The 12,976-nt window shown below is 40.9% G+C and overlaps 1 protein-coding gene across 1 annotated transcript in view; it reads right to left on the bottom strand.

Annotated features, from left to right (window-relative positions):
* Positions 1-12,976, bottom strand: part of APOLTP (apolipoprotein lipid transfer particle homolog) — a 66,949-nt gene that overhangs the window by 36,824 nt on the left and 17,149 nt on the right. The window contains exons 15-29 of the mRNA XM_087912745.1: positions 12,343-12,588; positions 12,057-12,212; positions 11,611-11,795; positions 11,283-11,465; positions 10,378-10,463; positions 9,965-10,137; positions 8,389-8,548; positions 7,603-7,682; positions 6,918-7,098; positions 6,628-6,783; positions 5,516-5,649; positions 4,940-5,098; positions 2,603-2,783; positions 1,847-2,058; positions 261-449 (exon numbers count right to left, since the gene is read on the bottom strand). Coding sequence (XP_087768871.1) covers positions 261-449; positions 1,847-2,058; positions 2,603-2,783; positions 4,940-5,098; positions 5,516-5,649; positions 6,628-6,783; positions 6,918-7,098; positions 7,603-7,682; positions 8,389-8,548; positions 9,965-10,137; positions 10,378-10,463; positions 11,283-11,465; positions 11,611-11,795; positions 12,057-12,212; positions 12,343-12,588 — 2,481 coding nt within the window. The remainder of the gene's footprint in view (positions 1-260; positions 450-1,846; positions 2,059-2,602; positions 2,784-4,939; positions 5,099-5,515; positions 5,650-6,627; positions 6,784-6,917; positions 7,099-7,602; positions 7,683-8,388; positions 8,549-9,964; positions 10,138-10,377; positions 10,464-11,282; positions 11,466-11,610; positions 11,796-12,056; positions 12,213-12,342; positions 12,589-12,976) is intronic.

Genomic DNA, 12,976 nt, shown 5'->3' on the forward strand with positions numbered 1-12,976 from the left:
AATGGGCCTGCTTCTGGCTTCCACCATTTTCGCCCTCCGAGAGGCCTGAACCCTTGGGAAGGTGAAAAACAGCCTTCCCGGAAGTTCTGGTAGGCTATGCCCACCATGGCCACAGTCACCCAACAACTGGGCAGCAAACCGGTTGCTGGGATTTTTGAATCCCACCCCTGGTTCAACTCCCAGAATTCCCCAGCCAGCACGTGCCTGTTCATAGATCCCATTTCTCCTGTTCTTTGCCAAAAAAGGAGATATCATTTTACCGCTTCCAAGTGGCAATAAGATGCCGTCAGATTAAATTCCTTCTTTGCAGATGTCAGTCTAAAATGAAGAAATTTGGTGTGTTGATTGTTTTCCAGGAGGACTTCGTGCTTTATTAGTTGGCTCCACGATGACATTATTTCATTCTGGCTGTGCAGGAAACCTTCCGTAAAACGATTGATTGTGGATGCCTAATAAGTCAAAAGAAGATATTCTCAATTCTGTCATTTTTGGAAATAAAGAGAATTCTAGAAGCGATGCCTTTTCTTTGTAACACATTGTCTCCTTATTATTTAATTGTGACGCCTGTTCATAACTTAATAACTTCATGTGGTTGAGCTTGTTAACTAGTAACAATTTGCTTATTTTCTAAGTTCTGTAACAGAGTGTAACCTTTGTTTAATGGATCCTCATTTACTGGACTCTGAATACAACAAGCTAAATTTCTGCCTGGTCGCCATCCAGAAATAACAGACAAGTCCATTTAATCTGAAGTAGTCCACAACTTGAATGTGTGAAACTATCTTGAGACTGACAGAAGAGAAAAGAGAGGGAGTTGTCTTTAGTAGATTGCAGAGGTTATTCCTGGCTTTTTGGAGGAATGGGTTCATTGCCCATGATGCTAGTGTCAACTGGTAAAACATTCCTGGCCTACTCCAGAGTTGCCATAGGTGGGGGAAAACTGATGGAGCAACATGGTAGCCACAACCAGAAGCACATGCCATGCATACCTTCTTCCGGGCTGGTATCCCAGGCTACCAGGACCAACCGAAGAGGCGTGATCCCTACAGCCCATGAAAGTGCTCCGTTGGAGAATGTGATTTATGACACACCTTGGGGGGAGGGCAGAAACAGGGTCATAGGTGGGCCGTAAATTACGTGAGGCAGAGCTGACTTCATTTGGGTATGTACCGAACATGTTGTTCCTAATAAATAACTGGATTTCTTTTTAAACTTGGCACTAGGCTCATGGTTTAATTAGGGCATCCGTCGGAATCCTGACAGCTAGCCCTTTGAGAGACTAGATTCAATCCCTTCAAGGAGATCCCATCTTCATGAACTGTTTGCTACAAATGGGCTAGAAGTTTCCTAACTCCGTTCTCAAGGTTTGTTACTCTATGCTTCCTTCTTGGTACTAAAACTAACTAAAGGAAGTCCATATGAACCTGGCTTCTAGGAGGAGAAATGGCAACTGCCGCAGAATGAAGAAACATCGAGTAGACAGGCTCTTCCAAATTCTTCTCTGGACTAGGAGATGACTTGAGGTCATCCCCAAATGCTCCAGACAGCTGTTCCTTGCAAGGAAACTACAATATAGCAGTCTTCAGTAGATTTACAGTTCTGGGAGAGGAAGGAATAACCACCTTGCTCAAACTGTGACTGGCATCTTTGAATTGGCACTAAGTTCAAATGCTTCCTTTCTAAGCGTTTTTGGAAACGGCTCACTAATTGCTCTGCAATTAAAGCATTTCACCCAATATGTGTATATTCAGAATATTGTCACAGTGGCTACTTGGCAACGCTCCAGCCTACAATTGCAACGGGAAGAGAGGGAATCAACCAAGGCAGCCAAGAGGAAGAAACTAACTCTCAGATAGGTAGTTGTCGATGTGCGGAGCTCAATTCTGCCTTCCTTCTCAATGTCGTGGTCTTTACAATAGAGCTCCAGGATTAAGCCCTTGACAACAAAAGCTTTACCGACGGTCAATTCAACAGTGGTGAAGAAAGCCGACTGCTGGAACTGGTGGAATTTGTGAGTGACATACAGATACAGCCAAGGTGTGTCCATGTTGAATGTACCTGTAAAGAAGAGAACACTTTGTTTCTGAAAGCTGCCCTTTAGGTATACTTATTTTCTAATAACTCCAATTGGTTCTTTATACGCATCATTTAAATTTTTCCCATGCAAAGGGAACCACAATGCACAATCTTTCACATTCTTGTGAAAATAAGGAGTTTGAAGGGTCTTTTGAAAATAAATGTGCTTTAACTCGTTTAGATTTTTTTGTTTCTCTCTCTCTCTCTCTCTCTCTCTCTCTCTCTCTCTCATCTATCATTCTCTCTCTCTTTCCATCCATCCATCCATCCATCCATCCATCCATCCATCCATCCATTTTATTCAATTTCTATAGCCGCCCATCTGAAATACGTGTTTTTGTAAAGTTTTTTCTTGGTTTAATTCTCACATATATGTTGGTAAAGCAAAATTACATAAATATAAACAATTATGATGTTTTTTTTTCTTGACCAACCTCTGAGGTTGATCCTTTATTATTTTTTTCCAGTAAAACATCACCACCACCAGGACGAGACTTTCAGGCCATGCGTGCGATTGGAATCTTACCTTCCCATTTCTTCAGCAAACGGCCAGAAACATTTTTCCACTGCAGGTCAGCTATAAAAAGGATGCGGTTGTTATAATGCACCTTGAAACTGGTGTTGCTTTCTAGAGAAGGGTGGAAAGATCTGGAATGCTGCAGCCGAGTCCTGTAATCCAGATTCTTTTCAGGCACTTGGATCATGAACTAGAAGGAAAAATCAGTTGTGCCCAAGTTATAGGAAAAGGAAGTCTTTGGATGCAAAGGATCAGTGGCTACAGGTAGCCCTTGATTTATGACCAAAATCAGAGCCAGAGTTTCCATCTCTAACCAAGGTGAGTCATGCCTGAGTTTACAACCATCTTTGCCACAGTTATGTAGCAAAGCCCTTCAGCTGTTAAATGAATCATATGTGTCAACTCATAAAATAGTTCTATGGTCTTTTTAGAGTTGCCAACAGAAAGGGAGGAGGGAGCAGTGCAGCGGCTTGCAAAACCGAAACTGCATTTCCATCAATGTTTTCAAAGATAGTAACTAGGTGACTGAAGTTTCTGCCGTGCAAAATTCTAACTGGAGAGTATGGTTGATGACTCTTGGCTATGGATGTGTCTCATTGGAGAATACAAATTATGATACACCCAGGGGGTGGGGGGAAACCAGATCAAGGGTGACAGTGAATTATGTGTCTCAGAGTCGGCTACACCCAGGCAGTGCCAGACGGTTTAATTCCCAATAAATCCTTCTGAAGTTCTGGAAGTTTGGCTCGAGATTCATGATTTAAATAGGGGTAACTAACTGCCAGAATCCTGACAACATGGTTGTTAAGTGAATTCAGCTTTCCCCATGGACTTTGAGCACGAACAAGAGTATCAGTATCTGTACCACTAAGCAATTGGGGTAGCAGCAAGTGTTGCAATAAATGTATGGCATTAATGCCAGCAATTCTTAATCAACAAATAACAAAACAATACTATCTGCTTGACAACTGCAGTAGGGATGATTTGGAGGATTTTAAAAAAAGACAACTTGAAGACCTGCTTTGAAGGGAATTTGCTTCCTGGAGGCCAGTTGGGAAGGTCTCAAATGGCAAACACATCAGTGGTGGGATTAAAATTTTTTTTACTACTGGTTTAATGGGCGTGGCTTGGTGGGCGTCACAGGGGAATAATACTGCAGAATCCCTATTCCCTCCCCACTTCTGGGGACAGGTTGTTGCATTTGCTCCCAACCCCCCTAACCTGCTTTCCAGCTCCGTTCTTCTGTGCAGGGCAACCAAAGAAGACCCAACCGATCAGCTGGGACTCAATGGGAGGCAGAGAATAGATGGGGTTGGTGGGGCCAGTCAGAAGCAGTATTTGCCGGTTCTCCGAACTACTCAATATTTCCGCTACCGGTTCTCCAGAACTGATTAGAACCTGCTGAATACCACCTCTGGAACACATGACCCAGGATGCTGCAATCATCATGGCAGGAAGCTCAAAACAAATGGTGCTTGATAGGACTTTTGTGAAGGAGGCTGGATTGATACAGCCAAAGCCTTCGCTATGGGGGTCTCTTCTCACTTTATCATTGCCATGACTTTGCAAAGTAGGTTGGGGGCTGACAGTCAAATGGAGATTGGAGACTGTCTAACTCGCCTACTCGCCTTCCAACACCAGACAAACCCATTCAAAAATGTGACACATTTAGTCCTTCTAAGTCAAGGGTCAGCCACCTGTGGCTCCGGAGCCGCAGGTGGCTCTTTCATCCCTCTGCTGTGGCTCCCTGTCACTGGTCGGCTCCCCAATTGATAGGGCTTTTGGTTAGGACAGGTAGAGGAAAAAGGAGGCCATGCTAGGTGGAGACTCTAATGCAGGGGTGAGTTTCTACCAGTTTTGTCCAACTCTGTAGAACCGGTAGCTCTGAAGAGCAGCAGACATAGAACCGGTTCTATGTCTGCTGATGTTTTTGTCCACCTGCCCACCCCGGGTCTTATCTGATCTTTATTTCCTGATTTTTTTTCAACTTCAGCTGCTGAACGAGGCACAGCTGCAGTTAAAAAAGCAGGAAAACAGGTCTGTTTCAAAGGCTGCATCTCTGCACACAGCCTGCTGATGAGGATTTACAGGCGTGTGGCTCACAGCGTGCAGGGAAGCTCGTAAATCCCGAACTGGTAGTTAACCCTGTCACATTCCACCCCCTGCTCTAATGGTAGCGGAAATGGACTTCCGGTTGGCAGAGGAAAAAGGACGCCACACTAGGAGGAGGCTCTATGGTGGGGGGAACTGAATTTCCGATTGGCTCCAGAATTGAACAAGGGACTTCTGGTTAGGACCTTTGTGGCTCTTTGTGTTTAAGGTTACCAACCCCTGTGCTAAGCCTACCTCCATGAAGTAGCTCCTCAGAGTGGCCTGCGAATGATTTTTGAACATCTGGCTGATGATCAGCTTCCTCATATTGTTGGCTTCATCCCAGTGTTTCCCGTAGTTAGCCTCCAAGCGGGAGTGCAGCTGAGTTGCAGTGTCTTCATGCTGCAAATGGACCTGGAGAAAGGTTACAGGTTTCGAGCGTTTAGCCTCTTCCTTCCTAGCAACTGCTCTTCCAAGAAGAAACATTTGGGAGACAGTCCTGGATTGTGGAATTTGTGCCAGGTCCTAGTCACCCATTGTAGAGAATAACTACATGAACCATGGTGGCGCAGTGGTGAGAGTGCAGTACTGCAGGCTGCTTCTGCTGGCTGCTGGCTGGCTGCAATTTGGCAGTTCGAATCTCACCAGGTTCAAGGTTGACTCAGCCTTCCGTCCTTCCGAGGTGGGTAAAATGAGGGCCCAGATTGTTGGGGGCTGACTCTGTAAAGTGCTTAGAGAGGTCTGTAAAAGCACTGTAAAGCAGTATATAAGTCTAAGAGTGCTATTGCTTACTGGGGTTTGCACCTTTTTGGAACCAATGCATCTCTTTACCTTGTGATTGTAAGTTAGACTCCGAGTACAGTGAAATTTGTGCTCCAAATCCAGTCTGTAAACATCTGGCCAGCTGTTCTCCAGCTTTAACTTCTGAGTCATGTTGCATTCATGCTGGAGCTTCTTGGCATCTCCTTCTCCGATGAAGCACGCATGCAGGGGTGGAGAAATGTTTTCATTACAAATTGGAATGTTTTTTGACAGCCTTCTCTGTCTTTCCTGATCAGGTGTTTCCCCAAGATTTAGATCAATTCCCAACATCACTAATGATCATGGAACCTGATCCCATAGATCTCCAGATTTCATGCTACTGACTAATATTCTACTCAGATTTGGAAACGAGTAGCCTGATCAAATTTTCCATAAATCCTTTTAAGCATCTATATCGATTTTCCCATTTTTCTTAAGAAAATGCATTAACTGGGCCAGCCACCTGGCTTGACTCGATTTTAAAACCATTTAATGCTGTTGTTAGTGAATCGCTACAGTTGTGAATCCAATGACAGGATCATTAAGTGAACTACATGGTCATTAAGTGAATCCATTCTCCAGAATGGCTGTTTTTTTTAAAAAAATACCACCCATAGAGATGAGAAGGGAATTTATCTATACATATATAAAAGCGAAATACAACTCATGCATCATCACAAAATCTCCAGAACCATAAAGCCTACAAACTTGACATTTGGCACCTATGTTCCTCTTGGCTTCTAGGGGCTCACTAAGAAAGGATTTTTCAAAATGACTATCAGAGCATTAGTATTTCCTATATTATTATTATTAACATGCGCTGATGCTAAGGAGTTCTACTCCCCCTCCCCACCTGAAAAGAAATCTGTTCCAAATGCAAAACACAAGTGGAAAAGTTTCAGTTTCACAGCAGCAAGCAGCTTTAGTACAGGACAGTTGAGCTAAGCCACACCCAGGCTCCTTGCTGTCTCCTTCTTGTTCATACAGCAAATACTGTTTCAGTTTCCATACAGCCCTCAACTCTCTCACACACTGACAGGAATACCGATGGATGCTGGTAGGCAGAGGCAGAATTTTCCCCCTTTATTTTTCTCCCCCAAAACTAAGCCTGACCACATAGTTTTAAAACACTAGTACAGTACCAAACAATCCATATTTAATTCTCAGGATGTCGGACCAGACGTGTCCTCGTTTTTGCAGGAGGAAAATGATGCGAGATCCAAAAACGCCGGGAATGTGGGTTTCTCCTTCCAGGGAATAGTGCCTTAGCTCATTATTTGCCTTTTTCTCAAAACACACTAAGGAACAAACACAAAGGCTATCAAAATCAGAAATGCCCGACTTATGAACAGGAATACAGGTCGTTCACAACTTACGATGGTCTGTCTCCAGTTTTACCCAGGTGGTCTCTCTGAGGCTGCAGTGTCCTTACCTGCAAAGGATGCAGCATCCTTCAACAGGTTAATCAAGGATACTGAAAACGCCACCTTCTGCCCTGCCAGTCTCGTGAGATTTCCTGCAAGAACAACAGGACTTCCGTGTCTTAGCAATTTGGCTTCCAGACGGATTGCAAAGCTCGGTTCTCCAGCCACGGATTGCAAATCGGTCCTGCCCTACAGAAATCAGACGTATCTCGTTGGTTTTGGTGGATTAAAGCATCTGGTCAGAGACCCACAAGAGGCGCTTCGTTTGTTTATGTTTGTTTATTGAGAATTAAGAATGTTGGATGAGAACATATGAAATTGTAAATAAGACAGGTGAAAGTATAAGTTCAATGAATAAAATCGAATAGAAGTAAAGGGAAAAATAGTGAGAAGTTGGAAAAAGAGTAATAAGATATGAAGTTGAATACGTAAGATGCATATTAAATTGTGTTTGTAATGGAAATGTGATAATTTGGAACTATGCTGTACTTAAACAAGATGTTTTATTTGTTTTGTTAAAACTTAATAAGCAGTTTTTAGAAAAGATGTTTTATGTTCTTGCGTTTTATGTTTTGTTTGTTTGTGTATTGTCTTTGAAAATTAATAAAATTTGTTTAAAAAAAAAAAAGAGGCACTTCCTCAGTAGAAGATACATTGACTGGGTCTTTGGTTCCAAACAGGTGAGATACCTACCTTGATGTAATAAATGGTGTTATCATTGACTATCAGTTCCAAATGCCCAACACGAGAGTATTTTGAGATTTCAATTTGGCCTGGTAAAGGCAGAAAAAAAAAGAATAAATTAATTCCCGCTTCTGTTTTCCCATGGATAGACAGCCTAATTGCAAATGGAAGGCAACTTTAAGACGGGTAGACTTCAACTCCCAGAATTCCTCAGCCAGCCAAAGCTTCCGTTCACAAGATCTTTTCACAAAAGATCCTTTTCCTAACTCCTTCTTAGCTTTCCTCCAGTAGCCTAATATAGGGATTGAAATTTGTTATTTTTAAAAATAAATAATTGTGAATTGCCCATTCTTTTGTCAATCTCTCAAAACTTCTTCCAGAGATCTTCAGCTGACTTCTCTCTCTTTTTGGTTTCCAGTTCTTGGAGACTTGAGGGTTTCAAACTACTTCTTTGCCATGGAATTCTGGGCAGCTTTGATCATCTAATTCAAGAGTTTTTAAAGCTCATGTTTTCAAATTTTGAAGGAGATGATGATGACATGATGATGATGACAAGATGATGATGATGGTGGTGGTGGGAAAGAGAAAGAGAAGGTGAAAGAGGAGAAGGAGGAGGAGGAGGAGGAGGAGGAGGAGGAAGAAGGAGAAGGAGAAGAAGACAACTAAATAAATATGCTACATGGTGTTCAAGAAGAAATTTTGGAAGCTCTACTGTTATATGCTTCCTGTATGATGATGACTTAGATCTCCCAACGGATGGACACCAAGAAGTTCCAACTGGTCCTCAGTTCTCACCATTCAGTAACATTTTGGCCTTTGGCTCAGTGTATTCAATTCTGATTTTTCTCTGAGGGATGTTCCAGTGGAAGTCAAAAGCCACATTTCTCTTCAGCTCTGATTCCGGACTCCCCATAAAGAAATGGAGCCTGGCTTCATTTGGAATCCAAGAACCTTTCTGGAGAAGAAGAAAGATACATCGTAAGACCAAATAAAATCTCAAAATGTGAATTTCAAAACCGGCTACACATTACAAAATATAGAAGTGGTCCTTGACTTACAACCATTTGCTTAGCAAACATTTGACATTACAATGGCACTACATAAGTGACTAAAAACCAGCTTTCGCATTTACGACTGTTGTACAATCCTCATGGTCCACATGATCAAAATTTGACATATGTTTAAAATGGTTGCAGCATCCTGAGGTCATCTGATCCTCATTTGCAACCTTGCCAACTGCCTTCTAACAAGCAAAGTCAATGGGGGCAGCCAGATTTACTTAATGACCGCATGATTCACTTAATAACTGAAGTGATTTGCTTAACGATCACGTCGAAAAGTTGCAAAATCCGGTGGTGATACCCTTAACAACCGCCTGGCTTAGCAACTGAAATTTTGATTCCAATTATGGTTGCAAGTCAAGGACCACAAAAATGAATCTTAGCACTATAGGTGTCATTTCTGTCTGTCTGTCTGTCTCTATACCAGACAGAAGTTAAGAACTGGACCATCCTATTATCCTATGTGGTGGACATGTCCAAAGGCAAAAAAAAATTGGACAAAAATACACAGAGAAAAGATGAAAGCAACATATAGATTTAAAGCCAGAAATATTTTTGTTAGGTATACTACCAGAAAAAATATGAGAAAGGGAATATATATTTAATATTAATATCTTGACAGCAGCAAGAATTGTATTTTCACAACACTGGAAGAATGAGGAAATTCCTACAGATGAAAATATAATTAAAAGAATATTAGAAAGTGCAGAAATGGATAGGTTAAGCCTAAAGATAAAAGACAAAGAAGATACAGAATATGTTTTAACATGGGATTTGTTCTATCAATGGTTAGATAATAGAGGTAGAAGTTAGAAGTTGAAAGATTATTAATATGTATAAATAAACAATATTACTATTACTATGTATAAAGTAAATTGACCCAGACAATATACTGTTTACCAAGCACTAATGTATGCTAAAGAAAAACGAATAAATAAAATTTATTTTATTGTGTACGCTGCCACATTTGAGCCTGAGAAAGTGGGAGGGGGGGATTTCTCAGAGTATATGTAGTTAGACATAATAACATTCTTTTTCTGATTCAAGGTCATGTTATTTTGTGCATAAGTGAGAGAAAGTCTCAAGCTGGGATGGATGGTTATTGGGCCATGTGATGTGATGATGGGTGCAGGCGATGGATTTGTAGTTTTTACTTATTGCAAGGAAGCCCGAAACTTTCAGATTCAGGATTCCCCAGATGTGCCAGTTATTATCCAAATAAAAAGGAACTGTCTCAGAGTTATTGGGCAGAATGGAGGGTTGCTGGAATACTGACAAATATATATAAAAAAAGAAGTTAAGAATCAGACCTGAGCAACATAATTATATGCTGCTTTTATTAAATACTGCTGTAGGTTTCTGTCCTGTTTTCTTAGCATAACGGTGACTTTCGCAGGTCCAGGGAACGGAAGAAGGAAGCTACTAGTCTTATCATCAGGGAGAAAAACCTCTGAACACAGCTGCCAGCCAAATGTTTTCGATACTGCAGTTAAAACCAAAAAGGAGAAAACCATTTTTAAAAGTGAAGGTGTCATTCTTTGGTGTCACCCATCCAGGGAAATATTCTTACTGTCTATCAGCCATATCTTGTTCTAAGATGAACATGCATCGTGCAAAATGCTTTGTGATGAGCCCATTTCTTCTAGATTACGTGGAGTTTCTACCTGCGGCTTTATGTTTCAAATGACTTTAAAATAGGGAGCGGTTTAAAAGGATCTGTTACCTTCCTCACTGGTGCACAGTTCAGTTTGGCCTGGAAAACCGTCAATGGTTTTCATTTTCTCCCTTGCAGTAATGTAGAGTTTAGAGCTATAAAAGAAGGAGAGAATCAGAATTCCTATAAGGCAGCTCACTGAGCAGTTTTGATACACAGGAATCACAAAAACTGTTTTGTGTGGCTATTTGGCACATAATTATCCTACTAAAATAGCAAAGTGTCTCACATAATCCCCTCAATACAATTGTTTACAAAGTCTGCACTACTATTACTATTAATCTTCTCATCATTCTTATCATCCATCACCTCCCACTTGTGACTGTATGACTGTAACTTTGTCGCTTGTATCCTTATGATTTATATTGACTGTTTCCTAGTATGATTTGATTGCTTATTGTACCCTATGACTATTATTAAGCATTGTACCTTATGATTCTTGACTCTTGACAAATGTATCTTTTCTTTTATGTACACTGAGAGCATTTGCACCAAGACAAATTCCCTATGTGTCCAATCACACTTGGCCAATAAAGAATTCTATTCTATTCTATTCTATTCTATTCTATTCTATTCTATTCTATTCTATTCTATTCTATTCTATTCTATTCTATTCTATTCTATTCATGTACGTGGAGAGCATTTGCACCAAGACAAATTCCTTGTGTGTCCAATCACACTTGGCCAATAAAGAATTCTAACTCTAGTGTCTCATCACGCTTGATCATCATTTCAGTTTCTGTTGATGCAGTTCATTTTATGCAATGCATGGGTCGATTCCTGGAAAGCTGAATGTTTTATTTTAAGCACAACTCCCATCACTGCAAAACTCCCTGCGTTGGCTGGGGATGAGCTGAGGTTCCAGAAACATTTGACTGACCCCCCCAGTTCTGTGTATTTTGTGTCTGTTTTACCTGAAATGTAGAAGTTCCATAGTGTCTTCGGGAGTGTTCCAAAAAAATTTAAATTCTTTCCCTTTTTTCACCTGGATTCCTCCATCAAGGTTGGCCGAGGATCTCAAGATGGTTGACCATTTCAAGCCAGTGTTCCCAAGAACTCCTATAGTTCCCATCTGGGCAGAAATCTGTAGGATAACACTGCCAAAATATATAGAGAAGAAGAGATTGCATTGTTAAGAGTTTGATACAGTATTTTAACGTCTTTTTTTAAAAAAAATATTTTTACATGGCTGATGGAATCTCAAGTCTTTGAGATAATTTCTCTTCCAACCCTTCTCACTACCTTGGCTTGAGGTAGCCATTGATGAAAAAATGGTTGTGTTTCTTGAAGTTTGTGTCTCCTCTGGCAGTCAGGTTGACGGATATCGAAGCATTAAAGCCCAGGAAGGCAGGAAACCCTGCGATGGTTGGAAACAACACTTCTTCTGTTGCCAGGCTCAATCTTTTATTCCACTGGACTTCTTGGCCCTGTTGGGAAATTAGTAAAAATGATGATAAGTCAACTGACCTGTGGGAGGGGCTCATGAGTTGGCATGAAGCAATAAAATACTAATTTTTAACACGACTCTGAGCTATTTTTTCTACCACAGACAGGTACGGATGCTGGACGTGGGGAAGCAGAGTAGAAGGAACCTTCTCAAGAAGTTTGGTGGTTGTCCTACTTGAAATTGCTGAAATGGGCCAGAGATCAACATTTGGAAATGATTGCACTGATCACAGTTCTCTTACCTTCAACACTTTTATCATTAGCTCTGCCAGGTTCAAATAGTAATGTTTTGCTTGGTTTCTGAAATCGCCACAGTCGAAAATCGACAGCTCATTTCCAAAGATTTTGAGATTAACTTTGCATTTGGGCTTCTTCTTTTTCCCCATTTTTTGGGTGAACTGAAATATAAGCAGAAAGAAAGAAAGAGGAGCTACGCCAACATGGGAACCCTTCCAAGACAATCCTTGTGCAGGTGTAAGTGATCCTGAATTGAACAAATGAATACCTATGGATAACACATTAATGTACCTTTTTCACAAAATCATTAACCTTATGGTATTGTCCATGTGGACAATCGCTTTCTGTTCTCAGTGTGGTTTTATTTCCTTTAGGTAGGTGACTTTTCAAATTGAATTGCTTGGATGATGGCTTATTTTGAGGAATCTTGTTCACCATCTCCATGGGAGATTCTGGCTTAACATGCCTTCCTTTGGTGTCTTGAAAGTCAAAAAATGTCCGGACAACATTTTCCATATTCTCCAATCTGACTCCAATCTAAAAAACAGAACAGAATAGAATTCTTTATTGGTCAAGTGTCATTGGACAGACAAGGAATTTGCCTTCGGTGCATAAGCTCTCAGTGTACATAAAGATGCATAAATGATAATAAATCATGATCATCATCATCATAATACATTCATCGTGAATCATAAAATACAACACTTAGTGATAGTCATGGGATTATATTTAGAAGGCCACAGGCTCAGACATTCTGCTGCCTTAACTGAAGGACCATGTTGGCTCCCATCTTAAAACCCTAAATGCTTGGTAGACTAATTTACCTGTTTGCTTGCTTCCATATTTTGCCACTGAGGTTCTATAACCTTTCCTCGCTGATCCCATCCAATGAGAAGGACCATCAATGGAAGGGTTTATTCAATAG

Source organism: Pseudonaja textilis, chromosome 14 (assembly GCF_049901715.1).
Source record: "Pseudonaja textilis isolate UNSWEBS1 chromosome 14, rPseTex1.2, whole genome shotgun sequence".
Taxonomy (NCBI): domain Eukaryota; kingdom Metazoa; phylum Chordata; class Lepidosauria; order Squamata; family Elapidae; genus Pseudonaja; species Pseudonaja textilis.